The sequence below is a fragment of the Camellia sinensis genome, chromosome 9 (assembly GCF_055761805.1).
Source record: "Camellia sinensis isolate YWXY chromosome 9, ASM5576180v1, whole genome shotgun sequence".
Taxonomy (NCBI): Eukaryota; Viridiplantae; Streptophyta; class Magnoliopsida; order Ericales; family Theaceae; genus Camellia; species Camellia sinensis.
Window position 1 is genome coordinate 3,877,416 of NC_138969.1, and position 11,587 is coordinate 3,889,002.

The following is an 11,587-nucleotide window of genomic DNA, read 5'->3' on the forward strand; positions in this document are numbered from 1 at the left end:
TGATTAGCAGATGACGATGTCAGCAAGCAAGATTGGCTCACTCACACGAGCAATCGCCCTTGGCGCTTGGGAGCGAACAAGGATGAGACCAGTGGTTTATTTTTTATTTGGAGCCAAGAAAGGCTTAAATTATCCATTATGCATGTCGCCTTGGTTACAACCAAGATGAGGTTGTGTTAAGGACCAAACATGGATGTTAGTACCCACTTCCATGTTATGCCTGTTATGATTAGCCAGATGCGAGATCTCATTTGGCGTCTAGAAGGCGAGCAAATAAAGAATTCGGGTTAGGCGCTAGAAAGCGACTAGATTAATATCTGTACAGTGTATCGAGTATGACATCGCTCTTTTGGAAGAGTTACTCCACCGTAGCATGTATTCATACTATATGTGCTTGGCGACCGAGTAATGAGGTGAGAGAATGGATCCCTGTTTCCTCACCGTGTGAGTCTTATATGTCATTATTGATATGACTTTCATTTATGTACCCTTTTGTGACTTTTGACTATGTCATAAGGTAAGGGGTTGATGTTCTGCTACTTTGGTATGTTGCCTACGGTCATGTATGATTCGGCCTTAAGGGACATTACTGGGAAAGTAATCAATCCTAAACTAAATGGCATGAGGGCAAAGGGAAGATCATCTAGTATTACACCACTGTTGTATATTCACTGCCGGCAACTCACATCGCTCTGTATGAGAGGCAGATTGAGTGAATATATTGCAAGAATTGAGAGGGTCAAATATGCTCTTTTTGAGGGATTAGAAATGTTTTTGGACCGGTGTAACTAGATAGGTCTGGGGTATATGAGACACTATTTCTGTTCTTTTTGAGTTGATGTCTCTATGCTGGCTCATTTTGAATTTCTAGTATAGAGCTCCCACATGCAGGTGTTCTCAGCAGTCGCACGGTGCATTGGCCAGTATGAGATTGTTCATTTTTTGGGAGATTGAGATAGAGATGTGGCAGTGTCATGCCAACTCATGTGCGAGTGGGAGATGTTAGAAATTGGGCGCCCATGTGACATGACTCTTTGAACCTTTTAAAGCTGAACCTTTTGAACCTTATCCATGTAAGTTTGAATTTGAATTCAAAACTTATTTGGATAACCATTCAGGATATCTATATCTATCATACCAATAGATATGGATATATGGATAGATAGATATTGGTGGTTATATATCTGATTATATATTTTAGATAATATATTGATATATCATATATGTATATCAGATACGTTATGTGGTTTTTACCCATAACCTTTTTTCTCAGACTCTCTCTCTGCCTCTCTCCCATTAAACAACGATCAAGCCATTTTGCATTGTGACTTGTGTGGGTGATACTCATTTTGTAGTATCACTCCACTGTTGGGTTCGTTGTTCAGATTCTGGAAGCACGTGATTTACCCGCGAGGTTCTATCACCTAAAGGTATGATCTAAATGTTTTTCCCGCTGCATTATAATACTTTATGTTTTACAATTAGGTTTTGAATTCATCGTTACAAAATAAATTCCGAATACATATAATCACCTTCCAATCACATGTATTAGGTAAATTCGAACAAAATATCAGAAATAATTGTCTGAACATTTGAATTTACAATTGATTCATTCTGAAGACCCTTAACAACTGAGCTACTTGTGTGAGTTAAGAATATATCTCAAGAGTGATACCAGTGACCTCCCTATATGGGAGAAATAATATTGAGTTGATATGGAAAAATTCCTTTCTCTAACTTCTTTTATGGGGTGACCTTAAATGACAATTTTGTGTGAATAAACAAAATTTTGTCAAGTGAGTGAGTTACTTCTCAAAAAAAAATAATAATAATAATAAAATAATCATAATAATCAGAATCAGAATCACTCTAAACAAATGCCAACCCAAGATCAATTAGTGAACCGGCCGGTCTGTCTTCTTTCCAATTATTCAACTGACAGAAGTACTAACGGTTAAAAAAGTTTCATGGGAAAATCACCAAACGTTTTTATTTAATTTTTGAATTTTTTTGTTTTGTTTTATTTTTTGTCCTAGTTCCTCTGTTCTGTCCCCTCCTACTAATTGTCATTGCACTTGGTTCTTCTTCCTTTCTACAGCTGTGTTTTTTTGTTTTGCTGTTTTATCTTTTGGTTTTCAAAGAATTATGTCAGTGAACCTTTTCACACTCCCATCTTCCTTGAAAAAAACTCAATTCATCATCAAGAAAAAATGGCATCTCTGCAGGAATTACTAGCCAAAGAAGGATTTGAGCGCGCCAAAAATACTTCTCAAAGACAGGTAAGGTTTCGCGATAGAAGCGTAGCATTACCACCCGATGAGCCTTCCAATATTGCCTTGCCTATATATATCTGCCATGACCGGAAAAGCTATGATAAGTACTGGAAGCAAAAGGATCCCCCCAAGAAGAGCATTTTGCGAAAAGGGTCTTCTACTTCTTCTGTACTTTCTTCCAAAAGAGCGAGTACTTGTGCTGATTCAACACGGCCATCCAATTCTATTTCCATGTCAATAAGAGAGGAGGAGGGAGAGGACCGTGGTGGCAGTGGTGGTGGTGGTGCTCTCTCTCCTCCAATTGTGAAAAGATCAGAAGAAGAACCCGCAATTGATGAAGTTGCCATTAGAGCGGTGGTTTCAATTTTGAGCGGATACATAGGCCGATATCTGAAAGACGAAAGTTTTCGTCAGAGCATTAGACAGAAGTGCTACTATTCTTGCTTGACAAGAAGGAGAAGAAGGAGCGATGATGATGATAAGGATTATTCAGATAATGGGATTTTCGCCAACATGGAATTGGGAATTGAGAGTATTGAGAAATTAGTCGAAACTAGTACTACCAGTCCTGCCCCTGCAAAGCAAGAATTGAGAATGAAATCTTTGCGAAATTCAATTAGGCTTTTGAGCATTGTTGCATCCCTCAACAATTCTAAAACCTCAATGCATGGTTCCACCTGTGGAACCCCCAATTCTTATCTCTGTGCTTGTGCTCAGCTCTACTTATCAATCGTTTACAAGATGGAGAAGAACGATAGGATTTCAGCGAGGCATCTCTTGCAAGTGTTCTGCGATTCCCCATTTCTTGCACGTACTGAATTGCTTCCCGAGCTTTGGGAACATTTCTTTCTCCCCCACCTTCTCCATCTCAAGATTTGGTATGCTAAACAAGTAGAATTTCTGACACCAAACTCCGAATTTGACGAACAGAAGAAGATGGAAGCTTTGACAAAGGTCTACAATGACCAAATGGACTTGGGAACTGCTCAATTCGCTCTTTACTACAAGGAATGGCTCAAAATTGGTTCCCAACCCCCTCCTGTTCCGTCAGTGCCTCTGCCTTCAAGTATTTATTCAACTTCAATGAGGCGCAGATCATCAGATTCTTTCTCTTCGCGTGAATCCTCCATCAATAAATCCAATTTGTAAGTTCAAAATTAATTCAAAAAGTAACCTACCTACCTGCCTGCCTTATGCTATGCGTATTTGTGTTTTTCTGTTTTATTTAATTATTTTTCATTAATATTGGAAGATATCGAGCTGTTTTTGGCCCCACGCGGCTTGAGAGGAGGTCTATGGTCCTTGATGATCATAGAAATCATGCTTTTATGATCAATAAATGGGATTCGGAGGAAGAAGAAAAGGCTTTTACACATGAAGATAATGTCAAGCAACATGTATGTCTAGTTTCTGTTTTGTTTACAATTTTAAAATGAATGACAGTCACATCGGAATTGCAATGTGTCCAAAATTTTATTTAACAAAAAATATATATTTTCTAAACTCGACAGCAAAGAAATATGGGGCATAGAAGATCATCAAGCCAAATTTATAGAAACCAGAAAGCTGAAGTGTGGCCTGAGACACAAAAACAAGACTATTTTCGGTTTTTCACCTGTCAGAGCGAGCCAACAGAATGCATGGTACGTGGCAGTCATCAACAGGGAAGTATTAGTACTAGTAATGATTCAATGAGAACAACAAAGAACACAACCCATCTTCCTCCCACTGATCTTAGGAGGGCAATAAACACGATTAGCTCATCAGATAGCCTAAGCGACTGTGAAGTAGCAATTCGCGTGATTACCAAAAATTGGTTAGATTTTCATGGAGATCCCGCTATTGAGAAAACACTGTCGAAGCCACCAGTAATCGGGGGAATGCTAGAGGTTTTGTTCTCTTCCAATGACGATGAGATTCTAGAATTAACAGTCTCCGTTTTAGCAGAATTCGTGATGAGGAATGAGGCGAATAGGCATATAATATTAAACTCAGATCCACAACTTGATATATTCATAAGACTATTGAGGAATAGTAGTCTATTTCTAAAAGCTTCTGTTTTGCTTTACCTAGTGAAGCCAAAGGCAAAGCAAATGATATCAATTGAATGGATTCCACTAGTCCTCCGCGTGTTAGAGTTTGGGGATGTGTTGCAGACTTTATTATCCGTTCAATGTAGTCCTCAAGTGACCGCATATTACTTTCTAGATCAGCTTCTTACTGGTTTTGACGAAGACAAGAATTTGGAGAACGCGAGGCAAGTTGTTTCTATAGGGGGATTGAGCTTGTTGGTGAAAAGGATTGAGACCGGGGATGTTTGTGAGAAGACAAGAGCTGCTTCAGTTATTTTCTGTTGTATTCGAGCTGATGGAAGTTGCCGGCACTACCTAGCTAACAATTTGAACAAGAGTTGTATTCTTGAACTCCTTGTTCTCGGAAAGCACTGGAATTCTCAAGGCCATGCTTTTGCATTGCTAACTGAGTTACTTTGCCTTAATAGGTATATAATTCATTTAATTTTATCACTTCAATTCCACTAGTATTGTTCTAGAAATTCAATTGGTAATGATAGGGTATTATCATGGAATTATTGCAGAAGAACTCAGGCGACAAGATTTTTAAAAGGATTACTAAGTGGCTGGGGAAGCTTGAACACAATGCATATATTATTTGTCTATCTCCAGAGGGCTCAAGTTGAAGAGCGCCCAATGGTTGCAGCCATATTGTTACTTCTTGATCTTCTGGTAATTTTGTTTTCATTGTTTTTCGAAACATATGGGGTTGTTTTGAGAGAGATCCTTATCTAGTAGCAGTTATGTTGCAGGGAGATCCTCTGAAGTGCAGTGTATACAGACAAGAGGTAGTGGAGGCGATAATTGCGGCTTTGGATTGTGAAATGTGTAATGAAAGGGTCCAAGAGCAGTCGGCCAAAGCTCTATTGATATTGGGGGGACGGTTCTCATACACGGGAGATGCGACAACAGAAAAATGGCTTTTGAAGGAAGCAGGTTTTGACGACAGCTCGAGTGATTCATTTCAAGGAAAGGATATAGTCATTGCAGAGTTGATCCACTCGGTAAGTTTAGTTTCTTTCTATATGAAACCAGAATTTTTGATTATTCATTGTCAAAATTACTGTGGCGTAATAGAAACAATTAAATTCTTGTGTTCATGTGTGTTGTTTGATTCCTCCACCGGTTTAATGGATTGGGATGTCGATTTTCAGAATGAAGAGGATGATGCAATGCAAAATTGGCAAAGGAAAGCAGCGATAGCGTTGCTTACCGGCGGCAACAAGGGACTGCTGGCTGCACTTTCTGACTCAATAGCCAATGGCATCCCGTGTTTGGCACGTGCGAGCCTTGTCACGGTGTCATGGATGAGTGGTTATCTCCATTTGATTTGTGATGAAAATCTTCAATCAGAGGTGTGCTCAATCCTCGTTCCACATCTGATAGAATCCTTGAATTATGACAAAGCTCTTGAGGAAAGGGTGCTTGCTTCACTCACCTTACTAACTCTCACAAAGACTTCAGGTACAACTTTTTTGAATTTCTTTTGGAGTAGCTCTGTTGAATGTTACTTGTACCTCACGAATGTTTTTGTTTTTGTTTTTATTTTTGTTTTTCGGGTACTTGTACAGATGAATGTTTGTCTAAATTCTCACTCACGGATAAAGGTCTGATGGACCATCTTCGGAATCTATCACAAGTGACATGGACAGCTAGAGAGCTTATTTCGATCATCACAAGCATCGGTGTCTTGTCCTAGCTAGCTAGACAATCATCTGGTTGAAGAAATTACAACTGATCACTAGAAAATTCTAAACTTCATGCGTCTATCAAGAGACTTGTGTTGTGTTATATCTTTTCACTATTAAAGGCTGTGTTGCAAAACACTTATGTTGTTTTGCTTTTTGTTTTCTATTTGTTTATTTATTTTTTGTTTTTGTTTCCTCTTTCTTAGCATAGTTTCTTTATAATTGCTTTTGTAAAAGTGATCAGGAGTACTGTTCTGTAAGTAAAAGAAAAACAAAAAAATGATTCTCCAAATGAAATTTGTAGCTATGAACGAAGGAATGTAATATATATCAGCCTTATTCTACTCTTCAAATTTATCATGTTTATTTATTTATTTCGCAGCAGCAAATTTCATGTACAATTCAACAACTGCAGCTCAATTAATGCTCAAGAGTAAATTCAAGAAAAACATGACAGCATAACCCTCAAACACACCAGCATATCATAGGAACAGAGACATAAAAATTAAAAAACAAAATCAAAAGAAATACTGACTTCAAAAACATTAAATTCACACACAAACTCATTTCTACAGTTGAAGAAAAGGATCATTGATCTGCATTTTGCGGGCCAAACAGTAAGTAACTAGCAAAATCACCTTCTCTATTGTCTGTCTATGCCCAAAAGGAGATTGGCCGAATATTTTTGGGCCTTCAGACAAAAAACATGATGTTCTCAAGATCACGATGCAACTTGTAAAACTTGTCATCAAACGAAGAAACAGACAATGATGATGTTGATGTCACAGAAGATGAAGATGAAAACGATACCGAGACAGGAGATACCTCCATCATCACCTCTTGGAACATTCGTCCCCTATACGCAACAAGGTCAGCGTAGTATACTGGCGGGACAAGAGAAACTGGTTTTGTGCATCGAGCAAATGTGAAGCACAAGTCATAAATGAGCTTCTGCAATTGGTCAGAAGTGAAGTTGTGCTCATCCCAAAGGACGTAGTAGTGCGTAGGCTTGCTTGTCCCCAAGCTCCCGTAATGGCTGCAAAGGTAAAAATCGAATTCAAATGGATGAGTGATTTTTTTGTCCACAACTGTTCCTGGAGGAACATTGCCAGTGGAACCCCCATCCTTCATTTTCTCAGGAAACAAGCGTGTTTGGTGTCGCTTCTGGGCCACAACTAGAGTTATTGTTGGGTGGTAATGTTCTTCATAAATGGCCTTCTTTAGATCAAACAACTCCTCATTGAGAACCATATCGAATTGGCCCTCACTTACCCCATCACGGAACACCACAATTCTCTGTGGTTTTACTTTGTTGATCCGAGCATAAGCTTGAATAAGTTCTAGACACATTGTCCCAAAGTTCAAAATTTTCTCCGACCGATGGTACTGGGGGCAAACACGGGCAGCATAGCGATTTGCAGCAGGCCAATTGACAGTAGCAACAACTGCTGCTATTGATGGGCATGTGGAGTTCCGTGCACCCGGGTGATTGACATCGGCCCCCACAAACATAACATGGCCTTCGCCCTCAAAACGGGGGAGAGGTTCAATGAGCTCTACATTGCTGCCTCCGAGCTTGGCATTGATCTTGAGGGCAAGGTTCGCGAAGTATCGATCATTCGCGTTGTTAGCATGATTGAATAAGCAACATTGGGTTATTATCCCAATCTGGGTCTCGGAGAGCCATTTGAGATACTTGTAGCCAGGATCAATCCTAGTCATCACACAGACAATGATTTGTAATCGACCTTGGCATCTCCCATTAGCCTCCGAAATAACACTTTCAAGGAGACTACGAAGCCTAGTGATATCAGAGAGTTGGCGCATGTCAGTTGGACGATAAACAAGAGGATGCTCAATGTGGATCCCTAGCTTTTGGCAACGATTTGTAAGATTCAGAACAAATTTTCCATGATCTAGTTTGAAACGGTCAGAAGAGCTGAAATCTAGTAAAGCCCAGCGCTTGACTGGTTTACCGTCCACAACTGACTTCCCAACAAGGTTCCACTGACATTTCTCCTTGTCAACTCTTACTACGTTCACTTTGCCGTTGGAAGCACCAAACTTCAACTGAGGTGGTCCAATGACACGCCCTTCCACTTTTGTCATGTTCTTGTTCACTTGAATTCCAAAATTTTGAGCTATATTCCCCCTGCCAGTAAGTTAATTTTTTTTAAAAAAAAGTTCATTATATGGAAAGAAACAAAAACAAGAAGTATGAAGCAAAACAAATATTCGGAAGCCTCCAAATTGGAACAAGATAAACCAAGTTACCCAATCAAGGATTTTCTTATACTACTTTTATAAAGTTGCTGGAATACTAGAAATGAGAACTACCTAGACATTCCATGGCAAAAATTTGTATCAGATTCGGGAAAAGAAAAGAAAAGAAAAAATAAATTCTCAAGTCAAACAAAGCTGCAAAGCATGAAGGAGAAAAATAAGGATAAAGGCAGCATAAGATAAACCAATTTAAACCACTCTCAACAACTAGATTCTGGCACACTACTTCACAAACAAATGCTAAAATTAGTAATCATATTTTTTGGAAAAAGAAAACAAACACAAAATTCTCAATGAAAAGAAATCTTCAAAGCACGAAGGAATAAAAAAAAAAGGATAAAAACCAATTTAAACCAACCTCAACAAAATAGCTTGAAACACAAGACCCCTCACAAACAAATACTAAGATTTTTTTAATTCCGAGTTTGTTGCTTGCAGATCAAGTGGTTTGCATCAGAGAAAATGATAATGACATGCACCCATCTGACAGTACACAGCATGTAGAGGAAGCAAATATCTTTTAAGAAGCAATACTACTAAACATATATAAGATGAAAAAAATTGCAGATCTTAAGAAATGTTACATACCCGCAAGGTCCATCATCAGCTTGCACCATTTCACAGATTGTATTCATTCTATCCTTTGGTGGAACCAGTGACATGTTCTTTAACAAAATGGTTCCATCTCTACTCAAGTGCTCCCTCGGGAACCTCTGACCCTCAACCAAGATGCAGAATTCCATTGGCACGTAGTTTATTCTATTATTTTTCCCCAAATCTAAGCATGGGATATCCTTGTGCTTGATTTCTTTATTATACTTTTCCCTGAAATACTCAACAAGGCTAACTCGCTTTGGGGGAGCCTTTTCCTCTCGATCCTCAACATCAAATGAAATATTTCGTGTGTTTTGATCAGTTAACCCCACAATAATGTACTTTTGGTTGGTCACACGATGAGTCACCCTAACTTTCAATCCGGTTAATGCATTTATCACCTCTCTTCTCAACCTTCTCATATCATTAACTTGTTTAAATCCCCAAACATGTTCTTTAAGAAAATCTATAACAGGCAATCGCTTGTGAAATGCCAAAACTGAGTAGTCCAAACACAGTGCAAGACCCTGGGAAGTGGGTTTTAAACTGTGTTGGAAACCTTTAGATGCTGTAACTCCACCATCGAGATCATCATCTTTATTGGATGTTGTAGGATAAAAGCTTCGACCGACAGGGATTCTTTCCCGAGAGGGATTCTCCTTCGTTACCAAATCCATCCCTTGCAGAATATCACGAGGGATGGACATGATTTCCCCACTTAAGTAATCCTTCAGCTTGCCAAATCGCAGCTTTTTTACTTCCTTTATAGTAACTATGTAAGAAACACACTTCATACCTTCCCCATCAGAAAATTTCACCTTGAATTTCTCAGTGGGTAATTCAACTGCACTGAATATGTTTTTATCACCATCATAAGCAGTGCTTGACAGAGGAAATTGAGAAGGATCATCAGAGAATAGCTTGTCCTTGATCATACGGAGATGGGATTTCTGTATTTTTGCAGAACGATTCTTGGAAGGAACCTCCTCTTTAATATCTATATAGTAATGTATAATTGTAGTCTTTGCATTGAACATTACTGGGAAATGATTAACAAGAAGTTTGGGAGATTGAATGGAATGTGTGCCACCTTTGTCAGGTCGTCTTACAGGAACCAGATTGTTCTCCTTAGTTCTCGGAAGGGATGATGCAGGCGGCTGTTCCAAAATCTGGAAATCTGGAATAGAATTAAAAGGACAAGTTTCCAACTTGTTGAGGCTGAATATTGTAAACTAAATGATCAAATGTGAATCAAAACTAATTTTTCAACAATAAATTTCTCTACACACACTAGGTACGATGACTGCACAGAGTCAAGCTTTGAAGACCAACAAAATAAGTGAATTATAACTAATCACATCTATAAGCCATTCCACAAATCACCAAAAAAACAGCAGTGAAACCAACTACATCTTCCACTTATTATATCCCATTTCCCAAAACACTTTCAGCAATTTTAATTGAATAACAAGCCAGAAATTGTGAAGCATATGTACGACTTCCTAAACCTCAGCCCTTCCCCTAATTTTCCTTTCGAACCATAGAATGAAAGACAGTATTAAACAGTTTGTTACCAAGCTATAGGGCTCAAATCAAACTAAATAAATCGTTACACACCCTGACTAATTGATACCAAACCGGTACAATATGATTAGCAATTAGACTTTTTAAGAAGCAACTGTCAGATTCCAGTTAAAATCAGATTATTCAAATTAATCGTGACTAAAATAAGAACTTATCAATCACAAATACAAGTTTCAGAGAAAAAAGTTAAAAGAATTGCATCAGTAACAAATTTAGATATTGTAGTGTGGGAGATTCACAATAACTTTATAAAATTAAAATTAAAAAAAAATCCATCAACACATAATTCAAGAAAATTCAAGAAACAGTAACAAAATTTAGATGTTGTAGAAGTCCCAAATTTGTGAAACATCCGACATATACACATCAATTTATGGGTGCATGAATATTTTAAACAACCAATTAAATATCAATACAATAATTAGAGATGTAATGGTGAGCCAACATGCAATGCAAACAGGGAAATTCAATCAAACAACAACAATGCACTACATGACCCACGATTGCAGCCAGCCTCCACCAAATTACACATTCGTCAACTAATAAACCAAACTTATACAAATGCATATATATAAACATAAACACAATAAAGATATGAAGCAAAGGTTTGTAGACTGTGTGGCCATTCCTTTGGCCACCAAGTCTCTCCTAAAGGGAGATCTTGGGTTCCATTCATAATGCTTGGGGTGAGAGTTCAATTGTACTAATCCAACAACTAACTGCTGTGCTAACTTTCGCCAGTAAAAAAACACAGAAAAAAGAAAACACAGTAAAGATATAAAGATATAAATACGTTTAAGGATATAGTAGAAGCAGAGTTAGATATATATATATATATATACCAGGACGAGGACGAGGAGGAGGTTCAGGAGAGCTCAGTGACTGTGTTCGAGGAGCAGGGGCAGGTTGGCAAGCCCTCCCAGAACCGCGGCGCCCTGGAATTCTTCCCCTACCTCTATCAGAGATTTCGCCAGAATCCTGCCTCGTAGGTCTCACTCTTGGGGGCGGCCGCATGTAAGGGCCACGCTGGCCCTGAACTGGCCGAGGGCCCCACTGCTGAGGAGGTGGTTGTGGTGGTTGGAGAGTAGCAGTG

At 38.7% G+C, this 11,587-nt stretch overlaps 2 protein-coding genes across 2 annotated transcripts; one reads left to right on the top strand and one right to left on the bottom strand.

Annotated features, from left to right (window-relative positions):
• Positions 1–2,073: 2,073 nt before the first annotated feature.
• LOC114295159 (uncharacterized) lies at positions 2,074–6,386 on the top strand. The gene is made up of 7 exons (XM_028239354.2): positions 2,074–3,418; positions 3,526–3,670; positions 3,785–4,773; positions 4,870–5,017; positions 5,098–5,349; positions 5,500–5,809; positions 5,917–6,386. The coding sequence occupies exons 1-7, from the start codon at positions 2,211–2,213 to the stop codon at positions 6,042–6,044; spliced, it is 3,180 nt and encodes a 1,059-aa protein (XP_028095155.2). The 5' UTR covers positions 2,074–2,210; the 3' UTR covers positions 6,045–6,386.
• An 89-nt stretch (positions 6,387–6,475) lies between these two features.
• LOC114295160 (protein argonaute 2) lies at positions 6,476–10,077 on the bottom strand. Its single transcript, XM_028239355.2, has 2 exons — positions 8,905–10,077; positions 6,476–8,185 (listed from the first exon to the last, which is right to left on the bottom strand). The coding sequence occupies exons 1-2, from the start codon at positions 9,945–9,947 to the stop codon at positions 6,727–6,729; spliced, it is 2,502 nt and encodes an 833-aa protein (XP_028095156.2). The 5' UTR covers positions 9,948–10,077; the 3' UTR covers positions 6,476–6,726.
• Positions 10,078–11,587: the final 1,510 nt, after the last annotated feature.

Excerpts from the sequence above, each read along its gene's own strand:
- LOC114295159 (XM_028239354.2), top strand. The coding sequence starts at position 2,211 with ATGGCATCTCTGCAGGAATTACTAGCCAAAGAAGGATTTGAGCGCGCC. Across the intron at positions 3,419-3,525 it reads TCCATCAATAAATCCAATTT|ATATCGAGCTGTTTTTGGCC; the intron begins GTAAGTTCAAAA and ends TAATATTGGAAG. Across the intron at positions 4,774-4,869 it reads GAGTTACTTTGCCTTAATAG|AAGAACTCAGGCGACAAGAT; the intron begins GTATATAATTCA and ends GAATTATTGCAG.
- LOC114295160 (XM_028239355.2), bottom strand. The coding sequence starts at position 9,947 with ATGTTCAATGCAAAGACTACAATTATACATTACTATATAGATATTAAA. Across the intron at positions 8,186-8,904 it reads GCTGATGATGGACCTTGCGG|GGGGAATATAGCTCAAAATT; the intron begins GTATGTAACATT and ends ACTTACTGGCAG.